A 15,709-nucleotide genomic window follows, 5' to 3' on the forward strand; every position below is an offset into this window, starting at 1 on the left:
TACAGCAATTATTAAATGCAGATTGAAATACAAATATATTAGTAAAGGTAAATGTTTCCTCTGACATTAAGTCTAGACATGTCCAACTCTGGAGGTTGGTTGTCATCTCCATTTCTAAGCCAAAGAGCCGGTGTTGTACATAGACACCTCCAGGGTCATGTGTCCAGCATGACTGCCTGGAGCGCTGTTACCTTCTTGCCAAATGTGACTATTGATTTAGTCACATTTGCATGTTTTTGAATTGCTAGGTTGGCAGAAACTGGGCCTAACAGTGGGAGCTCACCCTGTTCTGTGGATTCGAACCACTGATCTTTTGGCCAGCAAGTTCAGCAGCTCAGCAGTTTAACCTGCTGCGCCACCAGGGGGCCACAAATATATCAAGAGACTTTAATAAAAACAAAATTAATGGAGTCATACTGATTTTGGAGAATAATGGAATTCATAGATTCTTGGCTCACCACTGACAAAGCCCTGTCCCTGTGGATGGGTGATTCCTTTCTGGGAACAGGGAAGAGATCTGCAAGCCTTGCCCCCTCATTTGGGAAGGGGTTTATGGCAAACCATATGAAAACCAGGGAGCCCTGACCCAAGGAGGCAGAAGCATGAATTTGAGGGATTTTGTTTGTTTTTTGTTTGCATGGCTTGAGGAAGAGGAAATATAACATTGTAGATAAGATAGAGCCACAACTTGGAAACCTTCCCTTCTATGAACTCTTTTGCTGTGGAGCCTTAGACTAGCAGCTGTTTCTGCCTTGCTTTCCCTTCGTCTGCATTGAAGATATGATTTTACTGACCATTATTTTGAGGGGAAGTGCTTTAAACCTGTTCTCTCAAATGCTGCAGAAGAATTAAATCATTAATCATTAAATCCAAACCCAAACAAAATACCTTTCCACCACATCAAGCTTTGTGGATCCCTCTTTCCAAACTACACCTTGCTGCTGTCCCATATGAGATAACACATATGAGATTTCCAACTTTAATCTTGGGTCTCATTGTTTTGTTTCAGTGCCCCCTTCGACAAGACGGCCAACATCACCTTTTCCTTGAATGCAGATGATGACAGTGTAAGTGTCATTTTTCCAGAGCTGCCTCTTCCTTCCTTTGAACTTGGCCTACAATTTCAACTACTTCCTTCCTCCTTTTCCCTCATAGCCCAACTCCAACCTTTTTGATATCTGCTACAAAGAGCGGATCCAACAGTTTGATGATGACGAAGAGGCTGATGGTTCTGACGGGGAGGACATCTGGCAGGAGAAGGAGGCTGCTGTCTCTTCTGGCTTGGTCCAGGCAACAGCTGTCAGGTGAGGAAGGATGCTATGTACTAGGCCTGAAGGCACCTTTTGGGTCCATCAAACAGGCTAAGGATCATGTTTGCTCTATCAAGGCGCATGTTGCCTTTTTCTGTTGCTTGTTTCAAACAGTGCAGTGTTGTTCTTTTTCTAAATAATCTAAGCACTCTTATTTATCCCCTCATCTTGAAATCGTGCATGTTTGTTTATTTGTCAGACTTGTGCTGCATTTTCCAGAGTGGCATTCAACACTTTCCTTATTTCATTTTTACTGTAGCCATATGAGATGGATTTGGTTGAGAAAGAATGACTCGTGCAAGACCACCCTGTAGTTTTTATGACTGAATAGGGATTTCAGACTAGATTTCCCAAATCTTAGTCCAACATGATAAATACTACACTGCACTACACTACCCTCTTGCCTGTAGTGGCAGACTTTTATAAGCATTATTTTTGATATCTCATTGATGTCATTTTTAATTTTTAATTTTAATTTATTACATTTGGCTCGGCTGTTGGTTTTTAAATGCTTGTATGTCACTGTTGATTGTTTATTGCCTATTTTTGTTTATGTGATTTATATGAATTGTATTGTATTGATTGTTTTATTGATGTTTTATTTATTGATGTATTGTGGGCTTGGCCTCATGTAAGCCGCACCGAGACACTTGGGGAGATGGTAGCGGGGTACAAATAAAAAATATTATTATTATTATTATTATTATTATTATTATTATTATTATTATTATGCCTGTGTCATTAGTGCAACTTTTGATCATCTTCCTTGCAGTGCATTCTATTCATTTCTCCTCTTCTTTTTGCCTTGCCTCTATAGATAGAAACTCCCAAGAAGGACAGCATACTCAGACTATAGGGGAAAATGGCATATGAATATCTAAAATATCCCAATTCTTTTCTCTCTCTCCAACCCCTTTGCAGAAGCCTTGGCAGTACAGATAGTGAGGACAGCGAAGACTCAGAAGAAGGAGAAGGGGGCGAGGAAGATCCTGGCGGGGGAGATGGAGGTGCCATCCATGTCAGCAATGGCTGTGGCGAACAAACAGAGCTAGAGAGAACGTTAGAAGGTGAGCACTGTGTAGGGATTTGGATAAGTAGAAGAAAAAGATTGTATATGGTGAAATGCAGGCTTCGTTGCAAGTATACTGACTTGGCAGTACTTCTGAACAGGTCAATCCAACACAGCAGATCAGTTGTGGAGTAAATGGTTATGAGTGTGACACAAAGGATAGAATTTTCTCCAAGTTCTATGTGGCTTAACTGGCTGGGCTACATTAGGCATGATCGACAGATGCTTTCTCCCCAAGGCTGGAACAACATGTAATGATCAACCCTTAACTACTAGGGAGTTATTCCACTTGCTTTAGCACAGCTGGCTGGGCTTTAGCACAACTGGTTAATCACCAACAGCAATAGATCTTACAAATTGAAAGGTTGGCAGTTCGAAGCCCGGGTTGGGGTGAGAGTTTGACCTTCAGCCAAGCTTGCTGTCCACCTAAGCAGTTCAAAAACATGTGAGCTGTGAGTAGAGAAATTAGTCATCGCTTCAGCTGGGAGGTATTTTAGAGCACCATAAAAGAAATACTAGAAATTGCCAGCGATCAAAGGAAGGAGGAAGTCTGTGATCAAGGCTTTTCGTTATAGAGGATGGAGTGACAGCACCCCTCTGTGGCCAGAATCGAGCACAACCTCCAGGAAGCTGAAGTTGGGAAAAATTGCAGACATAATACCTCTATCTGTTGTCTGTCCTGTCTGTTTAATGGCATTGAATGTTTGCTGTGTATGTGTTCTGTGATCCGTAATGCTGTAAATAAAAAAAATAGATAAGATAGATAGATTTCAGTCGTAGTTACAGCTCAACATCTGTATAAAACTGTTATTTCTTAGATCACGGCTGGGCAGACAGCTCCTCCGATCCTTCCTCGGGATCACAACCTGTAGCAGCAGACACAGGAGCAGCAGTGTGGGACAAGTCCAGCTCAGAGACCTCCCACACAACCACAGATGAAAACTGGGCCTCATTTACAGAGCCCCCAACACAAGAGAGGTGAAGCCTTCCCACATGTAATCTGTTTAAGATCTGCTTAAGAATATTTGGTAGAGGAACTGGGAGGTGGAGTTGATGGGATGATGAACCATTGAATAAACATTTGGATCTGATTCAAGAGGACCAATATAGAAATTAATGGTTTTAGGACAGCAAGGAAGGGATTATGTTGGGATTTGTTAATTTTTTTCTCTCTCTTATTATTTTATATCTTTACCCTTCTAGTCCCTCCAAAGCACTTACGAGCGCTGATTCCCCTGCCGATCCCGCTCAGGAAGCGACGCAAAGCAATGTATCCCCAGAAGGAAGTGAGTAGTGCTCTTGTTCTTCTGAAACAGCATGACTGCATCCAGGAGAAAAAACACCAGTTTCCTCTGTAGCACCCCTTGTATATAATCCTTAACAAGTTGTCACTGTATGTCCCTTGAATTGTTTGCCTTGTAGCAAGTCAAGTAACACTTGCTAAGCAGCTTATCGGACTTAATAATAATAACAACAACAAACAACAACAGCAACTTCATTTTTATACCACACCACCATCTCCCTAAAGGGAATCAGCATGGCTTACATGGGGACTAAGCCCAGAGCATGCAACAAAATTCACCAGCTAAAACACATTTAATAACAACATAACATATAACATAACACAAATATCTAATTAAAACAATTAAAAACAGCTTATTATAAAAAATCATAAAAGTATATCAAACCAACCTTAACCAGTAACCAGGAATATGGTGGGCATGACCAGATTAGAGAGGGCAGGGCATGGGCTTGTGCAAAAATTCTTCCTTTGTGATCTGTGCTGTATTTTCAGGGATGGAGCGACATACTTCTACTCATACTTCTACTAGTGAATTAAAAAGCCTTAGCTATGAACATGTACCAATAAAACTAGGTTTGCTTTGCGTTGTGTTATGTGCATTTTCCTGTGTTGTGTTATGTGCATTTCAGCCAACAACAACAGTAATAGTTTTATTTCTTTACTCGCCTCTCCTTGTGGCTCAAGGCAGGTTACAACATAGCTAAAAACACATAATCATTTAACGTGTTTCTACAAAATACATTAAATGTGTTTCTACAAAATACATGTATTAAAACACACAGAACAATGATATAGCGGTCACGAGACATGCATTTAAAATTCATAATTAAAACTGGCTAGGTAGACTTTCCAGAAGAGATAAATCTTCAGGTGTGTCTTCAGAGCTCTTCTGGCAAGTTGTTCCACAGTCTTGGGGCGGCTGATGAAAAGGTCCTCTGGGTGACAATCGCCAATCAAGTTCTGGCAGGCTGGAGTAGCCGCCCTCACAGAGAACCTAAGTTTTTGTGACTATTTGGGAGAAGGCAGTCCTGTAGGTAACTTGGACACAAACCATGTAGGTTAAAAAATGTGTTTCAGCCAATACAGTTCTCTATGCTGGTCTGTGTGGGAAATAACTTTAATGGGAACATCACATGGTATCACAAATATCTGAGGCACTGTTGTAACCTCTATTAGCACAACAGCCTGCCTGCCAAGAATGGACTTTGTGCATATTTCTGCTTGTCTAGTTTCTATGAATGGGGAAGGATGCTTGAGAAACTGCAGGCATATACAATCAGCCCCCAAGTTACAAACATGAAAGGTTCTTAAGTTGAATTTCTATGTAAATTGAAACAGGTACATTTTTAAAGTGCAACGCCCGCCAAAATATATATTTACCATAAATTAGCTTTAGATAGCATAGGGAAGAGTTAAATCCCCTTGTGGTGTTTGTTTTGCTGTCTGTGTACCTGTTCAGAAAATTTCACCTCACTCTCTGTCCCTGTAATAATTGAATTTTGAAAAATTTGACTTCTCGTGGAAACAAGGATTGGTGAGAAAGCTTCAATGGAGAGACTTTTCCCCATGTGATAACTCTTTCAGGAGTGAATTTCCCTTACTAGGGGTAGATTTTTTTTACTTCCTGTTGTCTTACCCCTGTTTTTCCTTCTGCCTCTAACAGCAGCTTCTAGTGTTCAACAGGATCTTCCTACTCCAGACACAGGCCCCCCAGAAGGAAGTGATCCACCAAATCCCTCCACCATGAAAACAGTAGCCAGGTAAGATTACCAGGTGTGATCTGGGATGCCGCTGGCTGGTTTTAGTTCTGAAAAGTTGAAAAGAATGGTTAAATAATTTTAAGGTAAAAAAATCATATTAGCATTGGCAAACCCCTTCGATAACAGACAGGAATCTGAGAAAAATAACAAAGTGCTGATTGTGGGTATTTGTCTGCACACATTTATACTTTCAATTATTCTTTGGGTCTCCTTCCCAGTTTTGCAAAGAAAACAGGGATTGCTAGTACTGCGGGCAGGCCTCTAATTTGTGGTCCATTCTCTCTCACACAATCACCATTAAGAGTCATGCGCTTCTGTGGAAGAAATACAGCTTCTTTGCTGCAATTTACAAAATGATTCAGTATGAAAAAGGGAGAGTGAAGTATCGGGATCACTAAGTATTGCTAGCATTTGTATATATGACTAGGAGAACATTGCAACTCCTGTATAACCTCTTACATGTGTTTCCTCCCCCTTCTGCAGCACAGTAGAACCTCCCCCAACTACCTCCGATGCCGCCCAACCACTTCAGGGGACGACAGAGACTCTACAACCTGAGCTCAGCTCCCCACAGACAGAACAGCAGCAGCAACCGACGGCCAGGTAAGTAAATAGGAGCAGGTAAAGGAGATAGAGAAAGGGGAATTGATAGGATTTGTGAGGGATGTCTGCCTTCTCAGGAAAGAAGCTGTCCAGGAGGAGATTTTTGGGTGGTCCTCAGATGATCCCTCAAATTACACAGCAGGCTTTACTTTATGAATGTGTCATACTCACACATTGTACTTGCATGTTGTATAAGCTATAGCTCAGGCATGGGCAAACTTTGGCCCTCGAGGCATTTTGGACTTCAACTCCCTACCGGCTGTTAAGTCCAAAATGCCTGGAGGGCTGAATTTTATGTTGGGTGACTGGACTTATTAACAAAAGACCCTCCTTATAAATGTACAGCAGAGTAGCTTATTAGCAGCAGTGTGACCCAGCACCAGTAGTCCAAAGTGATAATAAAAAACAAAAACACACAGACAAATGTTATCTCTTCCATAGGAAGCTTTTCTTTTGTAGTAAAATAATATGGTTATACTGTTTACAAGAACAAGGTTTCTATAATACAAATAAAGTTCTTTATGCTTCCTTTGTTGCTTCCACGCTGGGCTTCTTTCTCATGCAGATAAACAACTTCATATTACAGAGCCTCCCTTGACACCAAAATTTATTACACAGGAGCTTCACACAGTAGCTTTTTACACAGCTTGACACACAAGGCCTTCAACGTGGGGCTTCCTCTCACCAAAACTTCTCACACCAGGCCTTCTCACAGATTAAGGCCTACCTCACACAGAGGCTTCTCTCTCAGACTAAGGCTTACCTCACACTGTGAGACCTCTCAGAGACTAAGGCCTACCTCACATTGTGAGGGCTTCTCACAGATTAAGGCCTACCTCACACAGAGGCTTCTCTCACAGACTAAGGCCTTCCTCACACTGTGAGGCCTTCTCTCGCAGACTAAGGCTTACCTCACACTGTGAGACCTCTCAGAGACTAAGGCCTACCTCACATTGTGAGGCCTTCTCACAGATTGAGGCCTTTCTCCCACTGAGGCTTACCTCAGAACTTATATAGATCTACAGCTTTTGTTGAGTCATTGCATCCATTTAACCCTTTCAGTGCTTGACTCACGTTTTTGTAATTTAAAATACCTAGTTAATTTGTAATATTTCTGACAGCATGCCTGAGCTATAGGCAAAATAGGTAATGCTCTCTCTGTGTCCTTCTCCTTCCTCAGATAAAGCTACTCAGTGGGTCTCGTCACTGGGGAAGGACCACGGCTGCTTGCTCAATCAAGTCCATTTTGCCAGGGACGGTCCCCATCCTTTCGGTGCCTTCATCCCTGTGGGCAGGTGGGGGGGCACGAAGAGAAAGCAGCAAGGGGCGACGAAAGGCCCGGTTTCTCTCCCTATCCCACCCAAGCAATTACTGAAGAAATCAGGACCTGGTACCAACAAGCACCTGAGAAACAAAAATGGATGTGTGTACAAGGGCAACAGCATCTTCCTCCTTGTGGCATTGTAGTTGGTGAACCCCAGAAACACTCCGCTGGGGAAGGGAGGGGCATTCTCGGTCAGAGTCTTTCTCTTTCTCTCTTTCCCTCCTGTGGCACAATGCCTCTTTCTCAACATCCCTCTCCCTCCAAACTGCTGCTGCACTGAGCAAACCTGTTTGTTTTGATACAATTAAAAACGATGCTTGAATTATACCAGAGATCTGATGGGATATCAGTGAGTGGGGCAGGGAGAAAACCCATCAAGCAACATATCCCTCTGTCTCTCTCTTTCAACCATTGAGTGCCCCACCTGCAAGCACAAACCTGCCACATCTTTCCTCTCCACCTTCCCTTCCCCCATCATCTGCTTCCCAAAGTTGTCCACAGGGAGGCAGATGGAGGTCAACCAGAAGCATTACACAGGGTAAGGAAGATGGGGCTTTGCTTCACAGGTTGAAAATGTGCTGCATTGAGGACTGCTACCTCAAGCTGCAAGGGTTGAGAGAGAAGCAAAGGATTCGGAGATTGTATGATAGATACAGGGCTCATGTGAAATTTCCCATCCCCAAATTTCTGTGCTCACACTCAGTCCCCACGATTCTGTGGAACTGCTCTCTTAAGAGAACAGTGGAGGCTGGGAGAGCAAAGGCAGAGCAAGCCTTCTGAGGGTGCTGGATGAAAATGGTTGCTTCTCCCCACCCCTGGAGCTTCCCCCTATTTGGTGGATTTCAGCCAATAGCTTGGAAAGGCCACTTTGTTGGAATATAGCTCTCAAAATCTGCCAGCCTTGCCAGTTGGTGGATTGTCAGCATTGTAGTCCAAAACAGTAACTTCCTAAGTTGTACAATCCACTCGGTGGGATTTTTTTTAAGGAGTGATTTGTATGTACGCCAGTGTGAAATCTGAATCAACCTTCCTAAAATTGTTGTCATTTTGATTCTCCCTTTTCCCAGCATTCATTAACTGATTGGGATTTAAGCTTAGTTCCATCCCATTCTCTTTCCAGTGGGTTCAGCCTCCCCATCCATTCTCTTTCGCCCTGCGTTGGTTGTTTTGCTTACTTGTTAAAGGGCTCAGTAAGTCCACTTTTTCCCACAGATCTATGCATCAGCTGCATTGGGGTAGAAGTGGAGAGAAGCACAATAGCCCATTTTCTCATTCTCTCTCTTGACATTGATATTTTGTGAAAGCCTGTGGGAGGAGACCCTATTTTGTTTTACAAATGATATAGATGGCAGTTGATGGTGTAAATGGTCCTTAACCCCAGCAGTATGACTAATTTCGAAGAGCCCACCAATTTCTCGCGGGAGTTGATGGGGAGTCCTGTCCTCCTGTATTGCTGCTGTGTCACTGCAAGCTGATATTCTCCAGCTTTGTTGACGCCAGCTATCCGTAAACAAACAAATGTTCTGTGGGAGCTGGAATTTTCCCTACTTACACTGTCCCTCCCGTGGCAACTTTATTTAAAATAAGACTTCTTTCCTCTTGAGGAACTTCAGAAACAGGAAGGCTTCCTTCTTTGGGGAACAGTATTGGAGAAAATGCGGGAGGGTCCTTTTTTAGTGCTGGTAGCATATTCCAGAAATATAACCTCAGTGTTATCCCTTTTCTCCGCCTCTCCCATTGATCCCTGAATCTGCTTGGGTGGTGTGAGTATAATTAATGGGAGCAATTAATTAAAAAACAGACTCTACTCTAGGACTCCATTTCCGAAATGAGATGCAAGATCCGAACTCAAGTTTCCCATATACCCTTTTTCAAAGGCAAGGAGCTCTCATTCCAGCCCTGTCTGTTGTTACCACAGATTCTACGCTTGTCATGAGGCTCCTAGAAATTGAATTCCCCATTACAAGCCCAACCGCCTTTTTCTTTTCTTACCTCATTCTCCAAGCTGATGATGTGTTTGGGCTTTCCGTAGCTCCTTTTTGTAGTCTTTAAAAACAACATCACAGAATCACTGCCTCATCCTTGCCTCTGAATTGAGAATTGGGACAAGAGTATTGGAACGGTTCACTTGAGAACTCCTTGAGATGTGGGGGGTAAGGAATCCCAGTGCCTGTGAACCTTGGAATGTGGGAGATGGGTGGAACAACTTGTTCTAGGGTTTGCGGAGTTCACATCCAAGGTGGTAGGAAGAGAGGTTGTGGTCCACATCCCTCCCTCCTACCTTGCCTCTTTATTTGCAGGTGGTCAGTAGACGTGTAACCTCTCCTGTGTCTCCCACTCAGCCCCCCCAAAATATAAGTGGCAATATTTCTTGAAGCTCTTAAACCACAAAGGACAAAAGTGGCCTTTCGCGTTGTCTGCGTCATGCCATGTTTGTTATCATTATTTTTTTTCTTTTTCCCTGTGTGTGTGTACGTGTGTGTTCTGTTTGAATAAAGAGATTCTATGGCCATTGCTGGTTCTTCTCCTTTTTCTTTTGTGCAAAAGCTTCCGTCCCACTCTCTTTTTCGTTGGATTTTATAGTTCATTGTTATTCTCAGGACTTCTCTACATATGCTGGAGAAAGAGGTGTATGTTTTCTTATAACTTTCTTGTACAGGTTTACCTCTGTTAATGAAGCAAATGTATTTTTGGGCATTACGTTTTAAAACAAAAATGGTAGCAGAAGCAAAAATACCATGGAAAGAATGGGGGTAGTTTCCTGCACCAGAAAAAAAGAGCAGTTCAACATATTTCAGCAAGTTTTTCATCCAAAACTAACAGTATGCTTTGAGCATCTCCAAATAATAAGCTGTCAAGGGTCTATACATTTAAGGGCAGTGGTTCCCAACCTTTTTTTAACCAGGGACCACTCTCCAATATTAGTACCAAAAGGGTTACGAATCAGTATTTGCTCACCTTTAGAAATCGGTTTGGTTATTTGGGGTGCTGATTCAGAAAATTACATCCACATCAGCTCTAGTTCCTGATAACAGAACATAGGCCATCCAGTAGTCACCATCTGCTCGCCCACAGAAAAGCATATTAGCTTCGGCACTATAAGAGGTTTTTCTGAGACCAGTCGCTCTTGTTGTAACGGTGTAGTAACTGTGAGGCTGCGGACCATATTTTAGTTCTTGCGGATCACAGGTTGGGAACCACTGTTTTATGGAGACAACCTCCCTATGTGTATGTATATGTAATGATAACAACAAATTACATGGTGACATTTGACAAATCAGCCCTGTCCTAAAAGTTCAACGGCTCCATTGAGATGGCTGTGCACAACTTGATTGGAAGACTTCTACCTGTTCCTAAATCATTAGTATTAAAATGTTTTGATGCAATCTAGAAAGAGGAGGAGGAGGATGCGGGGGAGGAAGAGGAGCAGTAGTAGCAGCAGCAAATTGTATATAGAAATGACACCACAAAGGATTTTGTTCCCTCTTGAATCCATAATGTATTTAAGATGAAAAGGGCTCCTGGCAAATACAGCTCTTCTAAATTATCAAGAACTTGTAATGGTTACATACAGAAAGACACAAGCAGTGTAATAAATAAGATTCAAACATCTTGCCCTCACAAAAATTTACAACCAATATAGTGAAGGAACCAAAGTTTGTTATATATTGTAGGACAGGCCTGCACAACTTGGGAGGAATAAGGAGCTAACCCAAAATTCCCTCTCTCTTTTCATTCCTCCCTTTCTTCCTGTTTTCCTTTCGTACCCTTTCATTTTTTTATTCCTCTCTTTCTTTCTCTCTCCCAAGGGTGGGCATGGCAGCTTTCCCCCTCAATTTCCATGCCACAACCCAGTGATTCCGGCCATGAAAACCACTGACAACACATTGCTTTTTTGTTTGTTTGTCTGAAGATACACACACACACATATGTATCTATGTATGTGGGAAAATATCCAAAGATACCTGTGCCTCCCACAGATGATGGATCTAGACCAAACTTGGTACACAGATCCTGGAGGATTGGAGCTGTAGTTCACCAAAAATCAAAGCACATTCTGAACCCAACTGATGATGGTTCTGAACCTAACTTGGTGCAAGTGGGCCTAAACGTGTACCTCTATCAGCAATGGGAAAACTTCGGCCCTCCTGGAGGGCAGCAATGGAGAGGGGCAACAGGGTCGGGGCGAGCAGAGACTAAAGTAAAGTCTGCGGCAGGCCACACCAAAAGCCTATGCAGGCTGCATGTGGCCCACATATCATATGTTGTGCAGGCCTGTTGTAGGAGCTAAATAAAGAAATGGAATTAGAACATAAAGTTTTAACAGCATCAAATTAAAATTTACCATAAAATATTCCTTAGGACTCAAGCAACTAACCCAGTTACAATCTAAAAACCTAGAAGGTGCCTATTACATGCAGCATTGTTGCTGGGCTGTTTGCTTCATAATCCCCAAATGACCCTGCTATTAGCCTACATAATGGATATGTTGTCAACATATTTCGAAGTCACCACATAGAGAGGGTTGCTCTAGAAGAATGCAGCACCCTGAGCATGCTCATAATGTGTAAAGAGATATTAACCAATGCCACTTCTGAGGTTGGGGAGAAGGAAAAGAAAATACATTTTAAAATACTGAAGCTTTTAATAATGCAAAGGTATAGAACAAAACATTTTGGCAGCCCTTCCCTGTTGCTTTAATTTAGAAAAGAAGGTACCAATTACACACAGCATTGCTTCCATAATGAAAAAAGAGCGACTCGACTTGGCATTGCCCTTTGCTTCTATTTTCCTTTCATCATGAAACAAATGCACGCCCACTTTAAATATCAAGACACTGATATTTAAGAACACTTCTCTCTGTTCCAAAGTCTTCAATCTAATTCTAATCAAGAATTCTCACTCTGATTCAGGAGCCCCCAAACTATGGCCCGCGGGCCAGATTTGGCCCCACAAGGTCATTTACCAGGCCCCACCCTAAATTTTAGACTTAGGGTTGCCCTACGTCTGAAACAACTTGAAGGCACACAACAACAACAATCCTAATTAACTTGCCAAAAGCAGGTCCACACTTCCCATTGAAGTACTGCTAAGTTTATGTTGGTTCAAATTGTTCTTCATTTTAAATATCGTATAGTTGTTTCATATTTTTACACTACAAGTACCCTGTTTCTCCAAAAATAAGACAGTGTCATATTAATTTTGGATTCCAAAGATGCACTAGGTATTATTTTCAGGGGATGTCTTATTTTTTCCATGAAGAAGAAATGCGATTGGTGGAGACAAGAGACAGGGCCTTCTCAACCTTCTTTGTACCCTGGTAAATAATAAGGAGAGATGATACTCAGTTTAATCGTTTCACTGCACATATTTTGCAAAAAGGATAGAAAACTTTTTAATATCAAGGATTTATATGTTTAAAAAGATCCAACTTCTATTGTTGATTGTTGGTTGGTCTACCTAACTATCCTTGGAACAACTAGGAGGAACCTAGCCATGTAATATCACCTAGTTTCCCTGTCTCCTGCCACATTTCAGCTCAAGAAATGATTCGTACAGATTGTGTGGCTTCTGCTGAATCAACTTCCGCTTCCTGTGCCCTTCTATACTCTCAAACTGGTTTTCCTTTACTCAACCAGTGATGATGGAATCATTTCCTAACATTTTGGATTTGATAAAGTCTGCCACTACCTTAATATAAATATTGGAAGTGTTTCTTTCTCCATGATATGGTGTGTTTTTTTATTTTGGTTTGCATCAAAATTGGCTTTAACATTATACAAAATAAAACTATAATAAAACTTTATTTATATACTGGCCTATCTCCCTGGGAGGACTCAGGGTGGTTTCCAACATAGGGCAAAACATTCAATTTCCAAACAACACAAAAACCATACAAAAATGAAACATAAAACATAAACAATCCTATTAAAAGAATCACAACATTTAAAAGTCAGATTCAGATTTACAAGGAAGTGGATAACGTGCAGAACAGGGTCCTTGGTGATGGCCAGGGAAGAGCCTGGGGCTAATCATTTTCAAAGGCCTGCTGGAACCACCAATCCAATATTTTTGGATTTTAAATTATATTTAAAATTATGTTTAAATGATTTTATTGTGAGCCACTTTGAGTCTCCTTTGTGGAGAGAGAATGCAGGGTATAAATAAACAACAACCCATCCCACATCAGTGTTGATTTATTGACCTCTGAGCATCTGCTCAAAGGCACAAAAGCAAATAATGAAGTGTACAACCTTAGTCAGCTCCAAAGCCCAGAGCACCTCTTATCTTTTATTGCAATCTACACTATATACAAGAGCAGAATAAAACATGTCCATTCTCTTAGCTGTACATCGCTGGAAGCAGGGAACCACATGACTATCTGATTTCTGTGGAATGTAAACACATTACTGGAAAACTCCAAATTACATTCTAGGAATCAAGTACAGCTCTGTGCATTTAACTCTCACATTGCATTGCTACACCACACAGTTTAAACTATTACAATATTTCATTACATTTAAACCACCATATTCTGGCAATCACTTCACTGCTAAGTTAACAGAGTGCTAAGCTTTTCTGCCTTTTGAATTCAGTTCACAACAACAGATTATCCAAGGACAAAGGGAGAAATGGGAGGAGATGAAAACTTCAACATTTTAAAAGCATCCGGAAAAGTGGGATGGCAAAGAGCTAACCCAGACTGCCCCTGGCCAACTGTGGCAAATGGAGGTCAGGAAGCTGTTTTAAATTCAAGTTCAAAGAACAATGACAACAAGTACAGGTAGATAAAGAAGGAAACAGTTTCAGATGAAACTAGTATTGTGACTGGCCAGATGGAAGGAAGGGAAGTAGCCATAGACTAGGCATGGGCAAACTTTGGCTCTCCAGATGTTTTGGACTTCAACTCCCACAAGTTCTAACACCAGTAGGAAATCTAAAATACCTGGAGGGCCAAAGTTTGCCCATGCTTGCTATATACACTCAGCTAGAGATTGAGACTATCAGTATCCTTAACTATACCAGCTGAAAGAAGATACATCACCTATATTTGTCTAGTGGTGATCCCATTCAATGTTTATCTTGTCTTGTTAGAACAGTGGTTCTCAACCTTGATCCCTTAATACAGTTCCTCATGTTGTGGTGACTCCCAACCATAAAATTATTTGTGTTGCTACTTCATAATTGTAATTTTGCTACTGTTATGAATTGTAATGTAAATACCTGATATGCAGGATGGACCAAATCTGAGACAAATACCCAATATGCTCAAATTTGAATAGTGGTGGGGTTGGGAGCGGGATTGGTTTTGTCTTTTGAGAGTTGTAGTTGCTGGGATGTATAGTTCACCTATATCCAAAGAGCATTGTGGACTCAAACAATGATGGATCTGGACCAAACTTGGCACAAACATTCAATATGCTCAAATGTGAACACTGGTGGAGTTTGGGGGGAATAGACCTTGACATTTGGAATTGGAGTTGCTGGGATTTATAGTTCACCTACAATCAAAGAGCATTCTGAACCTCACCAATGATAGAATTAGGACAAACTTCCCACACAGAACTCCCATGACCAACAGCAACTCAGAGGTTTAACCTGTTGCACCACTGTGACTCCTTAAATACTGATAGATTATGCTTTTTTGATGGTCTTTGGTGACCCCTCTGACACCCCCTTGTGACCTCTCCCCAGGGGTCCCAACCCCCAGGTTGAGAAATGCTGTGTTAGAATATCATCAGTTCTTGTGCAGCAGGCTTTTCTGCATCCACCAAGCTTTGGTCCTCCAGATGTTTTGACTTCAGCTCCCAGAAATCCCAGCTAGTTTACCAGCTGTTAGGAATTATGGGAGCTGAAGTCCAAAACATCTGGAGGAGCACAGTTTGAGAAACTCTGATCTAGACTGATGGAAGCCTGACAATATCTGGGTGCTACATTTTCATTGGCATATTCAGTTGCTGACATGATAATTCTTCACACTGACCACAATTTCCCTCCTTGATGGAGGTGAGGAGAGGTGGAGGAATGCTGCATTGGTGTGCCATTCCTAACACAATTGCTATTTCGTGTTGGATGACTAATGCTTTACCCTATATTCATTACACTATAAAGTGCCATGTAGTTCTATTTTGGCTCATGTTCCATCTAATGTGTACATGAAATTACTACTGGAGTTCACTCAAGGAGTCAGAACGTGATTTCACCTGTGCACTGGTGACATCCAAGCCTATCTCTCCTTTCATCAAACTTCAAACATGACCACAATCAGTAATGCACTGGCTGAATGTCAGCAAATGGATGTTTAATCCAATGGAATTGGAGGAGGCAAAGCTGGAGCTG

At 41.7% G+C, this 15,709-nt stretch overlaps 1 protein-coding gene across 3 annotated transcripts in view; it reads left to right on the forward strand.

Moving 5' to 3' along the window:
- The window catches only part of PPP6R1 (protein phosphatase 6 regulatory subunit 1), a 54,365-nt gene extending 44,484 nt beyond the window's left edge, over positions 1 to 9,881 (forward strand). For 2 of the 3 annotated variants that reach the window (XM_060780461.2, XM_060780463.2), the window contains 8 exons: positions 1,010 to 1,067; positions 1,156 to 1,304; positions 2,232 to 2,377; positions 3,198 to 3,357; positions 3,583 to 3,665; positions 5,346 to 5,442; positions 5,926 to 6,045; positions 7,226 to 9,881. In XM_060780461.2, the coding sequence (XP_060636444.2) occupies positions 1,010 to 1,067; positions 1,156 to 1,304; positions 2,232 to 2,377; positions 3,198 to 3,357; positions 3,583 to 3,665; positions 5,346 to 5,442; positions 5,926 to 6,045; positions 7,226 to 7,229 (817 nt within the window). In that variant the 3' untranslated portion in view covers positions 7,230 to 9,881. Of the gene's footprint in view, positions 1 to 1,009; positions 1,068 to 1,155; positions 1,305 to 2,231; positions 2,378 to 3,197; positions 3,358 to 3,582; positions 3,666 to 5,345; positions 5,443 to 5,925; positions 6,050 to 7,225 lie in introns of those variants that run through there. The other variant, XM_060780462.2, reaches the window with a different exon arrangement.
- Positions 9,882 to 15,709: the final 5,828 nt, after the last annotated feature.

Source organism: Anolis sagrei, chromosome 6 (assembly GCF_037176765.1).
Source record: "Anolis sagrei isolate rAnoSag1 chromosome 6, rAnoSag1.mat, whole genome shotgun sequence".
Classification (NCBI taxonomy): domain Eukaryota; kingdom Metazoa; phylum Chordata; class Lepidosauria; order Squamata; family Dactyloidae; genus Anolis; species Anolis sagrei.